Below are 13,148 nucleotides of genomic sequence, written 5' to 3' on the forward strand. Positions count from 1 at the left end.
TAATACAACAGTAGCAGACGCATTCCCTGCTCACAATGAGCTTACAGTCTAGAGGGGGAGACAGACCGTCATATAAATAATTCATAATATATGATTTAAAGATATGCACAGAAGTGCTGTGGAGTGGAGGGTGTAATGTTAACAATAACGTAAGCTCGGGTGGAGCAATGCATGAGGACTGGAATGACAGATACGACAGGTGAAGATCCCAGTGGAGACAAAGGTAAGGTATTTAAATCCAAGGATGTTAATGGGCAGCCGCTGGAGAAATTGTGGAATCAATCGTATGTACTGAACGCTTAACGTTTGCAGAGTACTGTACTAGGCAATTGGGAGAGTACAAGATTATTCAGTATTTGGAGAAAGAACTATAATGGACCGCTTTGGCAGAGGACTGCAGCGGAGCAATTAGGAACAGAAGTTGAGAAGGGATGTGCAAAAGTTAATTTTAAAATTAAAGTGTAAATGAAGGTAAAGGTTTCTGATGGAGCAAGGCTGTTATTTCCAAATGGAACATGAGTGTATGCCGTGTATTTGCAGAACACCACGGCGATCAGAGCATCAGAGAACAGGCTGTCCATTTTATGCTCAGACGTAGATGCCTCATACTAAAAGCTTCGAAAGGAGTGGTCAGATAGTCGGCGATTAGCTCAAGAAGAAAATGAATGACTACAGAACAAATGGCTTTTAGGAATTGAGCTGCCGTTTCTCCCATCAATCAATCGTATTTATTGAGCGCTTACTGTGTGCAGAGCACTGTACTAAGCGTTTGAACCATGTGCCTATCCTCTCGGATACTACGCTGTATGGATCCAGGCTTGATTTGATAAACGCCTGCTTCACCGTTGCCAGGTTTCATCTTGGATAAGAGGTGGATGCCTTCCGGCAAACTGGAAGTAAAAATAAGGGGATTTTGTTGGCTTCTCAAGCTATGCCCGATTCCAAGAACGACAATCAGTCAAGCCAGTGTCAAGGCACTGCACCGCTTAAACGTCATGAGGAAACACATCCAATTTCTAGGGCTTCTACTCCTTTGGCTGTTGCTATGTCCAGCGTCACTTTGGACTTGTCAGGGTTCATTCATTCGTTCATTCAATCATATTTATTGAGCGCTTACTGTGGGCAGAGCACTGTATTAAGCGCCTGGGGAGCTTGCAGCTATATGGATGTAGACCAGGAACAAATTTTTAATCAGCGGAAAATCCGATATACCACTCCTAACTTAAAATTCATTCATTCATTCAATCGTATTTATTCATTGGGTAGGGACTGTCTATATGTTGCCAATTTGTACTTCCCAAGCGCTTAGTACAGTGCTCTGCACATAGTAAGTGCTCAATAAATACGATTGATGATTTATTGAGCTGTGCATATTTACTTTGTTAATGATGTGCTACTGTGAGCCCACTGTTGGGTAGGGACTGTCTCTATATGTTGCCAAATTGTACTTCCCAAGGGCTTAGTACAGTGCTCTGCACACAGTAAGCGCTCAATAAATACGATTGATGATGATGATGATGTGCTTATAGCTTTAATTCTATTTGTTCTGACAGTTTTGACACCTGTCTGCATGTTTAGTTGTCTGTCTCCCCCTTCTTGTTGGGTAGGGACCGTCTCTATATGTTGCCAACTTGTACTTCCCGAGCGCTTAGTACAGTGCTCTGTGTACAGTAAGCGATCAATAAATACACTTGAATAAATGAATGAATGAATTGGGCGCTTACTGTGTGCAGAGCACTGTACTAAGTGCTTATTGAGCGCTTACTATGTGCAGAGCACTGTACTAAGTGCTTGGGAAGTCCAAGTTGGCAACATATACAGACAGTCCCTACCCAACAGCGGGCTCACAGTCTAGAAGGGGGAGACGGGCAACAAAACAAAACATATTAACAAAATAAAACAAATAGAATAGTAAATATGTACAAGTAAAATAGAGTAATAAACATGTACAAATATATATACAGGTGCTGTGGGGAGGGGAAGGAGGTAAGGCAGGGGAGATGGGGAGAGGAAGGAGGGGGCTCAGCCTGGGAAGGCCTCCTGGAGGAGGTGAGCTCTCAGTAGGGCTTTGAAGGGCTTTAAAATGAAGAGCAGCTATTATTAATAATAATAATAATAATGATGGTATTTATTAAGCGCTTACTATGTGCAAAGCACTGTTCTAAGCGCTTACCCATAAGCACAAACAATGAATCAAAATGCCATAACATCTAATGATTGGTCAACGAACTGGATGCAAACACTACAGTCCTGGCACTTTCTACAGTGCTCTAAATAAAAAGCTACTGATTGACTTGGTAAAGCTCTCAATGTTAGGGAACAACAGAATCTCCTTCGAAGTAAAAGTGCTGCTACTGTCACCTTGCATATGTTGGGCAGTCCACACCTCTAAGTTAGTTCCTGAAAAATACCGGTTCGTGGAATTTAACTGTTTCACGAAAACTGACTATTAAGCAAAAAGATTTAAATGAAGCTTAGTTTCCGGTGGGAAATAATGCCCCGTGCATTAATGCCCAAAATAATATGACTGCATTTTTCAAGTGACAACACATACACACACAAAAACACAGTTAACACTGAGAAGCAGCATGGCCTAGTGGACAGAACACAGGGCTGGACGTCAAAGGATCTGGATTCTAATACCGGCACCACCACTTGTGTGGTCTATATATGTCTATATATGTGTGGTGTATATATTTATGTACATATTTATTACTCTATTTATTTATTTATTTTATTTGTACATATCTATTCTATTCATTTTATTTTGTTAGTATGTTTGGTTTTGTTGTCTGTCTCCCCCTTTTAGACTGTGAGCCCACTGTTGGGTAGGGACCGTCTCTAGATGTTGCCAATTTGTACTTCCCAAGCGCTTAGTACAGTGCTCTGCACATAGTAAGCGCTCAATAAATACGACTGATGATGATATGACATTGCTCAAGTCACCTCACTTCTCTGGGCCTCATTTTCCCCATCTGTAAAATGAGGATTACATCCTACTCCCCCCTCTCTAGACTGAGAACCCCATGCACGTAACAGGCACTTAAGCACCATTAAAAACACTATTAACTCACACGATCAAAGTGCAGTGCAAATATAGTCACACCTCAGGATACGTCCATAACACGTTCCTTCAAACTGGGGGTGTACTGTGAAGAGCCGGACGGCAGGATTTGTTTTCCCATTGATTTCAAAGTAATTTTTACAGTTCTATCCCAGGCCAAACCCCCAAACTCACTCCAGCTCATAGTAGTTACGCCCCACGTGGGACAACCTGATTACATTGTATCCCCCAGCGCTTAGAACAGTGCTTTGCACATAGTAAGCGCTTAATAAATATCATCATTATTATTATCATTATAAATACTCTTATATTCTAGTATTTTCGCTACCCATAATCTACTTTAATGTCTGTCTCCCCCGGAGTCCGAAAGCTCCTTGCGGGCAGGGATCACGTCTACCAACTTTCTGCTGTATTGTACTTTCCCAAGAGCTTATTATGGTGCTCTGCATAAATACCACGGATTGATTGATTCCGTGCTCTTCAGATAATTAGAGATTATGCTGTGGATCGCTTTTTTTACTGGCATTTGTAAAGAGCTTACTGTTTGTTAAACAATGTCCTAAGCACTGGGATGCATACATGTGAATTAGGTTAGACAAAGTCCCCGTCCCAGATAGGCCCCTAAGTCCAAATAGGAGGGAGAACAGGAGAACCGAGGCAAAAAGAAGTTAAATTAGCAGCGTGGCTCAGTGGAAAGAGCCCGGGCTTTGGAGTCAGAGGTCATGGGTTCAAATCCCGGCTCCGACAATTGTCAGCTGTGGGACTCTGGGCAAGTCACTTCACTTCTCTGGGCCTCAGTGACCTTATCTGGAAAATGGGGATTAAGACTGAGAGCCCCCCACGTGGGACAACCTGATCACCTTGAGAAGCAGCATGGCTCAGCGTCAAGAGCCCGGGCTTTGGAGTCAGAGGTCATGGGTTCAAATCCCGGCTCCACCAACTGTCAGCTGTGTGACTTTGGGCAAGTCACTTCACTTCTCCGTGCCTCAGTTGGCTCATCTGTAAAATGGGGATTAAGACTGTGAGCCCCCCCGTGGGACAACCTGATCACCTTGTAACCTCCCCAGTGCTTAGAACAGTGCTTTGCACATAGTAAGCGCTTAACAAATACCATCATTATTAGTAGTATTATTGTAACCTCCCCAGAGCTTAGAACAGTGCTTTGCACATAGTAAGCGCTTAACAAATACCATTATTATTATTATTATTGCCCAGGGTCACAGAGCAAGCTGGGATTAGAACCCAGGTCTTCTAGCTCCCATGCCCATGCTCTTTCCACTAGGCCATGCTTCACTTCACCAAACCACGTTCCCTCATCTTTTTTAAGGATTTCTTCAATTAACAACAACTGTTTTTAATAAACCACGGACTTACACGGCCCTGCTCAAGCCACGTGGCATTACTGCTTCCAGAGAGGGGTGGAAGTGGGGTGGGAAAATGTTACGGTAGTTTCAGCCAGTTTGGAGCCAGTTTGGCTTGACAAGGCCACCTACACTTTGGCCATTCTAACGGCACGGTTCCAAATTCCTCCCTGCATCAATCAATCAATCAATCATATTTACTGAGCGCTTATTGTGTGCAGTACTAAGCACTTGGGAAGTACAAGTTGGCAACATATAGAGACAGTCCCTACCCAACAGTGGGCTCACAGTCTAAAAGGGGAGCTGGGAGTAGAACCCATGACGTCTGATTCCCAAGCCCGGGATCCTTCCACTATGCTACGCTGCTTCTAAGTGCTAAGGGCTTGGGAGAGTCTAATACAACAGAGTTGGGAGACAATGAGTTTACAAGTCTAATAGATAGAACAAGCATAATATGAATAATTACAGAGGCAGCTTGTTCCTGTAAAATCATGGACACGTGGAAGCACCAGATCTGAAGGAAACATTTCCCTCTCCCTGACATGGAAGCAAACTCAAATGGAGAATAGCAAGGGGCAGTCAATGGCACAGGCCAAATCTGGCTCTGGCCTATCCTGATCCCAAAGTGAAGAACTGTAAACTGAGCCTAGTCCACGAAGGGCCCAAGTCCATGCGGTGTAAATTCTAGTCATAGTGGGACTGCGTGGAAACCACATTTTCAATTGCCTTCTTGAAGTTCTACTATCCGAGGAAGAAGGAAAGTGCCCCCAGAGCAGCTGTGACTAGCGCTTTTTTTTAATGATGATAAAACTCAAGAAACGTGCCACAACAAAAACTGGCAACGTAGGAACAGATTCGTAGCATTATTAAAGGCTAAATAATCATATTGGTTCTGTATGATTGATTCATTTGTAATGTAACACCCTTTTAGATCAAAGACAGGGATATTCCTTAAGGATCAAACCTCTGCATACGTGAGGTAAGGATACTTCATCATCATCATCAATCGTATTTATTGAGCGCTTGGGAAGTACACATTGGCAACATATAGAAACAGTCCCAACCCAACAGTGGGCTACTTAATAGATATCTACGGATTTTTTTTTTTTAAAAAAACAAGTAAATAATCAAAATGCTGTAATTCGACCTCACATTATATCACATTTATAAATAAATGATATTTACCCTGATTTGCCTGACCTGCATTCCTCTTTTTGACACCGATCCCTCAATATTTAACAACGAGGGTGACAAATGCAGTGAAAGTACATGACAGTTTAATGGGGTTTCAAGAACTAACGGCATTTTTAATGCTCAGTGTGGCACCAATGCATTCGATCTCAGATGGGGGCTGTCTTTAAAATGAGAGTGATCACATTAAAAGATCATTTTAACTTTTCGGGGAAAAAAATCTCAGCAGCACGCATTAAAGGGAAAACCCTCAGTTTGAATGTTTACAGTCTTTTTGTTCGGGTATGCTTTAGCCGAGCAAGGGACTAGCATCCTAAACATCGTATTTTGAAAAAGTTCCATTTCAGACCTCTGAATGGCCTAATAAATGGCATGTACGAAAACTCCACTGTGTCAGACACTTCTCAAAAGGACAAATGGTCAGGATAAACCTGACTCTGGACTCCAGCACTTCCAGTCTCGAAGGATCTAGCTGAAGAGCCAGACCAGGCCTTGAACTTTATCAAGATAAACCCCTGGCACCCACTAATCACCTGAGTGGATCTTCACGTAAGATAAGGGGGAGATTTTTGGCATGGGAATGAACACACACACCTTGTTGTTTGCCGTGGCCCTCAACCTGGCAGCCTTTCAGCAAGGCTTCACTCACATAGCTGTTACTGTATACTTTCCAGCTATGGTTTGGAAGTCGATAATCCTTAAGATATGAGGAGAGTTCTGATTTCTGACACAACATTCCAGAGATAAATGCACGATCAGAGGGATGCTTTGAAATTCCCAGAGATATTCCATTGGTACACTGCTACACGGGGCTGGCGGTTAATAAGGTGTCTCTGTTTTGTCTTTTAAGAAAAACTCACGTTAGCCCACTGAGCTTAGCTTTTGCCTCTGGACAATACTTTAAACGCAAACCAGACTCGGAAGAACATCCTCAAGTCAGTTCTTCCAACATTTCCCAGTGAACTTCCTACCTCGGTGATTCCCTTGAGACGCAAATTTAAAAATCTAGCCAAAGTCGTTTCCTGAAAGAGTTCACAGCATACTACTGAAACCCGTGGCACGTCCTGCATTTTGTTACACCGCAAATCATCTTTTCGCTTACATAACATTATTCTAGTTTTAAGAAATACCGATGAAGCTTCAACACTGATTTTATGTTACCTTACGGCTCCAACATATTATTGAGTTTACTCAGTATGCTGACAAGTGTAAAGGATTCTTCAACACCTAAATTCCTCTTAGGAAGTGTAGTGGGATATTATTCAGGGATCATAACCTTTCTTTTCTAGGTGCTTCGCATAAGTTCGGATCATGCCTACCAACCCTATTGTATTATACTCTCCCAAGCGCTTAACACAGTGCTCTGCACATAGTAAGTGCTCAATAAATATAATTGATATATAATATTGGACACACACCAAGCTCCCTTTCTGGCAGTAGCCAGTAACATCACTATTGCCGGCCATTCTGGCAGCACGGTCGACCGGCTTTTTGGACTGCTCTTGTTCCCACTCCTGCAGCATGAACAGTTTCAGGGTTATTCTTCCTGTCCTTCCACGTCATTCAATGCCTACTTGTTCTTACTCTGTACCCCCTAATCCTTGGAATCCCATCACTTATGTGAGAATTAAATCAGTTGCTCCTTTCTACCTCAACTTCTCCAGAAATGAGAAATTCCATCTTGTCTAACCAAACGACTCCTTGGCTATTTGAGACTTTTTCACCTTATGTAGTACGCTTGTTCATTACCACTTCCAAGGATTTTATTGTTGACTTTTTCAAAGTGCACAAATGCCAATGAAGTATTGAATGTTTGGGGTTTTTTTGTAAATAATAATACCTGAATTGCATTATTTGTTTTATTTTCTGTATCCTTCCTGAGGGTGCCCAGCATTGTGTTACCATTTTTGGCTGCCGCTGCCTATGCTACAGAAGTAACAGTTTGACGGCTAATGATCTGAGCCTATCATCATGCAGTCACAGTTTGGATTGCATTTTCTTCGATGAATTACCTCGCACTTTCTCATTATGAAGCTCATCTGCTACTTTCTTCCCATTCACTCAGCTTTATTAGGTCTTCCAGCAATTCCACTACTCTGAAAGCCTGATATCACATCAGTGAGCATTCCCTTTTCCCAATTTTTTATGACAGTTTTCAATGAAAAGTCGTAACAGTAATTCCTGGCTGGGGGAGGTTGGAAGGGAGGAAGGGGAGGTTGGAGGGGCACCTGATTTCCCTATGAGGACAGACTGAAAAGATTAGGGCTCTTCAGACTGAAAGAACAAAGGCTAAAGTGGGTGCATGATTAAAGCTTTCAAAATCAGGAAAAGGGTGGACAGGCCAAAACGGAATCACGATTCCATATGGAACCCATTACCACTGTAAGTCGTACAGGCTGAAAAATATCAGAAGGTTCAAAAAGTGTTCATGGATAGGAAGTTGATTGACTGGGGACAAGTTAGGGAAACTTGGGGGGATGTTTGGGAAAAAAAAATTTGAAGCTTTGAACGTTTCATCCACATGATTAGGATTAGAGTGAAAAGAGCAATTGTCATGCCGACTGATCAATGTACTTGTAGGAACAATTGACAGTATTTTTTGAGAGCTTTCTCTGTGTAGAGAAATGTATTAAGCACTTGGGAAAGTAAGAGAGAATTTCTCGACATAATCCTTGCCCTGAAGGATATACAATATATCAGGACAACAGTGAATAAAATGAATTTACCATCACGGGGATGCAAATAAAGTTATCTACGAAAGTGCAATGGCAGTGCTTAGGTGAAGTGGAAGTGCTGGAGGTAGTAGGGGATAAAATGAGAGATTAGTTGGGGAAGGCTTCATGGAGGAGATGTTATTTCAGAAGGGTTTGAAGATGGGGAGGGCAGTGATTTGATAAATGTGAATAGGTGACCATGTCATCAGGAAAAAGGAAGGGAATGAACAAGAAATCAGCAGCCAGAGAGGTGAAAATGAGGCTCACTCAGAGAGCAAGTAGTCTCGAATGAGCAAGGGGTGTGAGCTGGGGTATAGTGGGAGAAGAGTGGGCATAAATAGCAGGGAAGAGAACTGACTGTTGGCTTTAAAACCAAAGATCAGGGAGTTTCTGCTTGATGAGGAGGGGAATGTGCCCTCATTAGAATTTTCTGTGGAGTAAGAAGATGGGTGCAAAAGGATGTTTCAGAAAAATGACCCAGCTGCGATTTGCACTGGAAAAATGGGAAGAGTGGAGACAAGAAGATCGGCAAGGAGGAGATGACTCAATAGTCGAGGCAGGATATAAGTGCTTGGACAAGATGGTAGCAATTTGATTGAATATCTTGGAAGGGATAGCTTTTTTTTAATTTACTTATGGTATTTGGTTAGTGCTTGTTATGTGCCAGGCAGCGGACTAAGAGCAGGGGGTGATACAAGCTGATCGGGTTGGACAGAGTCTACGTCCCACATGGGGTACACAATCAAACACCATTTTATACATGAGGTAATTGAAGCACAAAGACAAAAAACTTGTCTAAGGTCACGCTGCAGGTGGAGCCGGGATTAGAACCCAAGTCCTTCCGACTCCCAGTCTCTAGTAGATAGTTCTCTATCCACTAGGCCATGCTGCTTCAGTATATTCTGGACGCGTTGTGAAGGGGGAAGCAAAAGGATTCAGTGACAGACAAATTTGGCATCAGACCTCAATTCCACTAATAGCTTCCCCATCTGAAGACACGACAGAATATATCTTCTATCCCATGATTTACTACACAGTTTTTTTCTGAAAAACCTCTGAAATTCTAAATATATATTGTCCAGAATTCCTTCAGTCCACGTTATTATTGAACACTTTAAAATAACTCCAGCACATTGGTGAAGCAGGCTTTCCCTTTATAGAAATTATAATATATTTTCTCAGCATGGTTGGTTCTGCGAAGATAATAAACTTAATTATAAATTCTACCAATTTATCAGTCTTGATGGTCATTTATTCCAATGATTTTCTCTGGGACCCTTTGGATGGGATTTGCACTCTGACCTAATCTTCCTGTAGAGTGCATATCTGCAACAATGACTTATACATTCTTGCCAATGTCTTTGCCTGGTATCTTCCTTTAGCACCTAATGATTTAGTGAGTAAACTAGCTATAATTTACTGTCAAACATCCTGTAGATTAACCACAAATACTTCCTGTCCCTCTTTATGTGCTATCCCTGCCCACAAGCATCTTACAGTCTAGTGCTTAATATAAATAAATTACATGTCTTTGCCTGGTATCTTCCTTTAGCACCTAATGATTTAGTGAATAAACTAGCTATAATTTACTGTCAAACATCCTGTAGATTAACCACAAATACTTCCCGTCCCTCTTTATGTGCTATCCCATTTCCCTCAACAGAATGAGCTTTCCACTTTTTAAAGCTAAATTATTCATTTTTCTCCAAACAAGAAGCCACTGCCAACCTGCTCTGACTTGTGCCGTTCTTTTAAATGAAAACTTTTCAGATTAACCTCATATAACCCTAGTTCACAATCATTCCAGAATTACTCCACACTGTAAAGGTTTGGAAGACTGCTTAAACTAAAGAGGGACATGTTTTCAGAACAAGGACTGCCCTTTTTCTGAGGGAACTATAAAGAGATGGTTGGCATCTTCGCTAAAGACAAATATGTCATACAATAGCCTCAGCATAACTTGGCTAACATCTGAAGACTGCCAAGCGCAAAGGGAAGTCAGTCCTGGAGAAAACGTGTCTACAATGATGAGAATGGAATGAAAAAAATAGCAGGAGTTCATTAGCAAGCTGATGACCTAGCCTCATCCCAAAGATTTTTCAAAAGGCTTGAGAATATCTGCCATCAAAATCCGAACCAGAGGGTGATGTTAAACGAGTATCCTCAAAAGACAGGCCTAGAGTCTTCTCCTCTGTGTATCCACATCCTCTCTTCAACCTGTTAGGCCCTTCACCCCTCTACCCACCTCCCACACCCAAAGGAGGCATAAATGATATCAGGAGAGGTGAGGGATGATAATTCCACAGAATAGCCCTGCAGGGAAGCTCTTGGAGCATTACTTAGAAGACCTCCCTGCTAGCAAACCAGAAAGCACCAAGCCAGCAACGCTCCTAACACTTTACTCTCCCCACCATCCCCAACTCTCTCAGAAGCAGCCACAGAGGGATGTCAGCTCTGTTGTAAACGCTTGGGAGAATACAATATAAAGAGTTGGTGGATATTCCCTGCCCACAAGCATCTTACAGTCTAGTGCTTAATATAAATAAATTACAGGTATGCACATAAGTACTACGGGGGACTGGTGCTTAAAGGATGCAAATCCAAGTGCAAGGATGATGCAGAAGTGAGTGGGAGAAGCGGAAATGAGGACTTAATCGGGGAAGGCCACTTGGAGGAGTTTTTTTAATTAGGCTTTGAAGATGGGGAAAACGAACACCAAACTCCCCCCATCCCTCTTGCTCCCCAAATACCCAACCCCAAATCACTCCCACAGCCCACTTCCTATTGGCAGAGGTTCAGAAACTAGGCCGATGTCCGGCATTTCCAACTCACCCTCACCTGCGATAAATGACATGGCCTAGTGGAAAGAGCACGAGCCTGAGAGACGAAGGACCTGGCTTCTAATACCAGCTCCGCCACTGGTCTCCAGTGTGACCTTGTGCAAGCACTTACCTTCTCTGTGCTTCAGTTCCCTTATTTGCAAAATGGGGATTCAAAACCTCTTCTCCTTCCTACTCTGACTGAGCATCCCATGTGGAACCTGATTATCTTTTACCTGAGTGCTTAGTACAGTGCTTGACACTTGGTAAGCACTTAGAAACCACAATACTTTTACAGATGGGGTAACAAAGGCTCACAGAAGGGAATGACTTGCCCATGGTCCCAAAGCAGATGAGTGGAGGAGCCGGGATTAGAACTCAGGCCCTTTTAACTCCCAGGCCTGGGCTCTAGTCCCTAGGCCACAATGCTTCCAGTAGATATGTTCCCTGGCCACAAGGAGCTTCAAATCTAGAAGACCTTACATTTCTTCATTACTTTACCTAGATCAGGAAGAAAATTATCACTAGAACCACACCAGGGGCCAGTCTTGACTTGCTCCTCTTATACATGTCCCTCCATGTAGTCGCTGAGCCATTTCTGCCCTTTCAACCCCCCCACCCAACAGCAGCAATGTCAGAACTATACTTTCTAAATTTTTCAAGAGCTTGTCATTTGGGAGAGAAAAACCTTCCTGAATTGTAAATAGACTGCATCTATTACCCCTCCCTTTCTATGAGATCTAGACTACTTGGCCGCAAAAGGATACGAATCTCAAATCTTTTTTCTTGTTCACACTGTTGCCCTCTAGTAAACAGAAATTGCATCATGTGCATTCTGTTACACACGAATAAAGCTTTCATCATCATCATCATCATCAATCGTATTTATTGAGCGCTTACTATGTGCAGAGCACCGTACTAAGCGCTTGGGAAGTACAAATTGGCAACATACAGAGACAGTCCCTACCCAACAGTGGGCTCACAGTCTAAAAGAATTAGACTTTCAGTATTAATGACACAGGGAAGACCTGTATCCCATTTGCCAGTCAAAAAGAAGTTCCTAATATAGCTACCTACCTTTGAGGGTTTTTTTCTTTTTATTAAGGCTGCATCTGAATTACTAAAATGCTTTTTATCCTCCCTGAATCGTGTAATGTTAAGTTCTTTGATCTGGGGTGGTGGGGGGGGGATTCAGTACCTGTCAAAGGATCGAAACTGCACAGGTTGCTCAGCAGACAGATCACCGAGAACGCCAAGGCAGGCTGGGGACAAAAGGGCAGGATCCACCGTGGCCCCATCTGCAGGGGCACTGACCAAACTTCGGAGTATGTCCTTAACATTGACGTTTTTGGCAGCCGGCGCTGATGAGGGAGGCTTGGCTTCCAAGTCAGCCCCTCCATCATTTTGACTTTCGTGAGATTTGTTGACCTCTAAAGAGAGAGTGCACAGTACTTCACTTATTGCGTCTGGACCAGCGCTGACAATCGGAAGTCCGTCTTCAGTAATCACATCTACTGCGCTTCCTAAGCCTGAAGCACCTTCCTCCCCAATGCCCGAGTCCCTTCGAACAGATGGTGCTATTTCAGAATTTTCCACTGATGGGGGTGTCAAAGGACCAATAGCTGCTGATGTGTTTTCCACATCTGTTATTCCAAAACAGAAGAGGGGTGGGGGGGGAAAATGAAGAGAACTTCATGTTTACTTTTAAGGAGAAGCCACCAAAAAATACAAATGAGTATGCATTGTTCCTGAAATCAAACATAACATATGAAGTGGTTTTTTGTGAAAATCCGTCCCCTAAGAAACAGCAAAAGGACAACTGTCACTGTCTCAGAAATGATTTATTCAAGGCCGGTAATCACCAGAGCAGGGCTAAATAAATAAATTCATCATCTGTCAGTGAGGAGTGAAAAATCAAAGTTGACAAGCAGACTTCCCCCTTAATCTTATTTGTAATTATCAAACTCACTAACACAAGACCAAAAGCTATTGAAAGAAA

At 42.6% G+C, this 13,148-nt stretch overlaps 1 protein-coding gene across 1 annotated transcript in view; it reads right to left on the minus strand.

The window, feature by feature from the left end:
- The window catches only part of LRBA (LPS responsive beige-like anchor protein), a 634,690-nt gene that overhangs the window by 489,909 nt on the left and 131,633 nt on the right, over window positions 1-13,148 (minus strand). Inside the window, exon 30 of the mRNA XM_038755081.1 lies at window positions 12,348-12,792. Within this exon, the coding sequence (XP_038611009.1) occupies window positions 12,348-12,792 (445 nt within the window). The remainder of the gene's footprint in view (window positions 1-12,347; window positions 12,793-13,148) is intronic.

The sequence above is a fragment of the Tachyglossus aculeatus genome, chromosome 12, assembly GCF_015852505.1.
Source record: "Tachyglossus aculeatus isolate mTacAcu1 chromosome 12, mTacAcu1.pri, whole genome shotgun sequence".
Classification (NCBI taxonomy): Eukaryota; Metazoa; Chordata; class Mammalia; order Monotremata; family Tachyglossidae; genus Tachyglossus; species Tachyglossus aculeatus.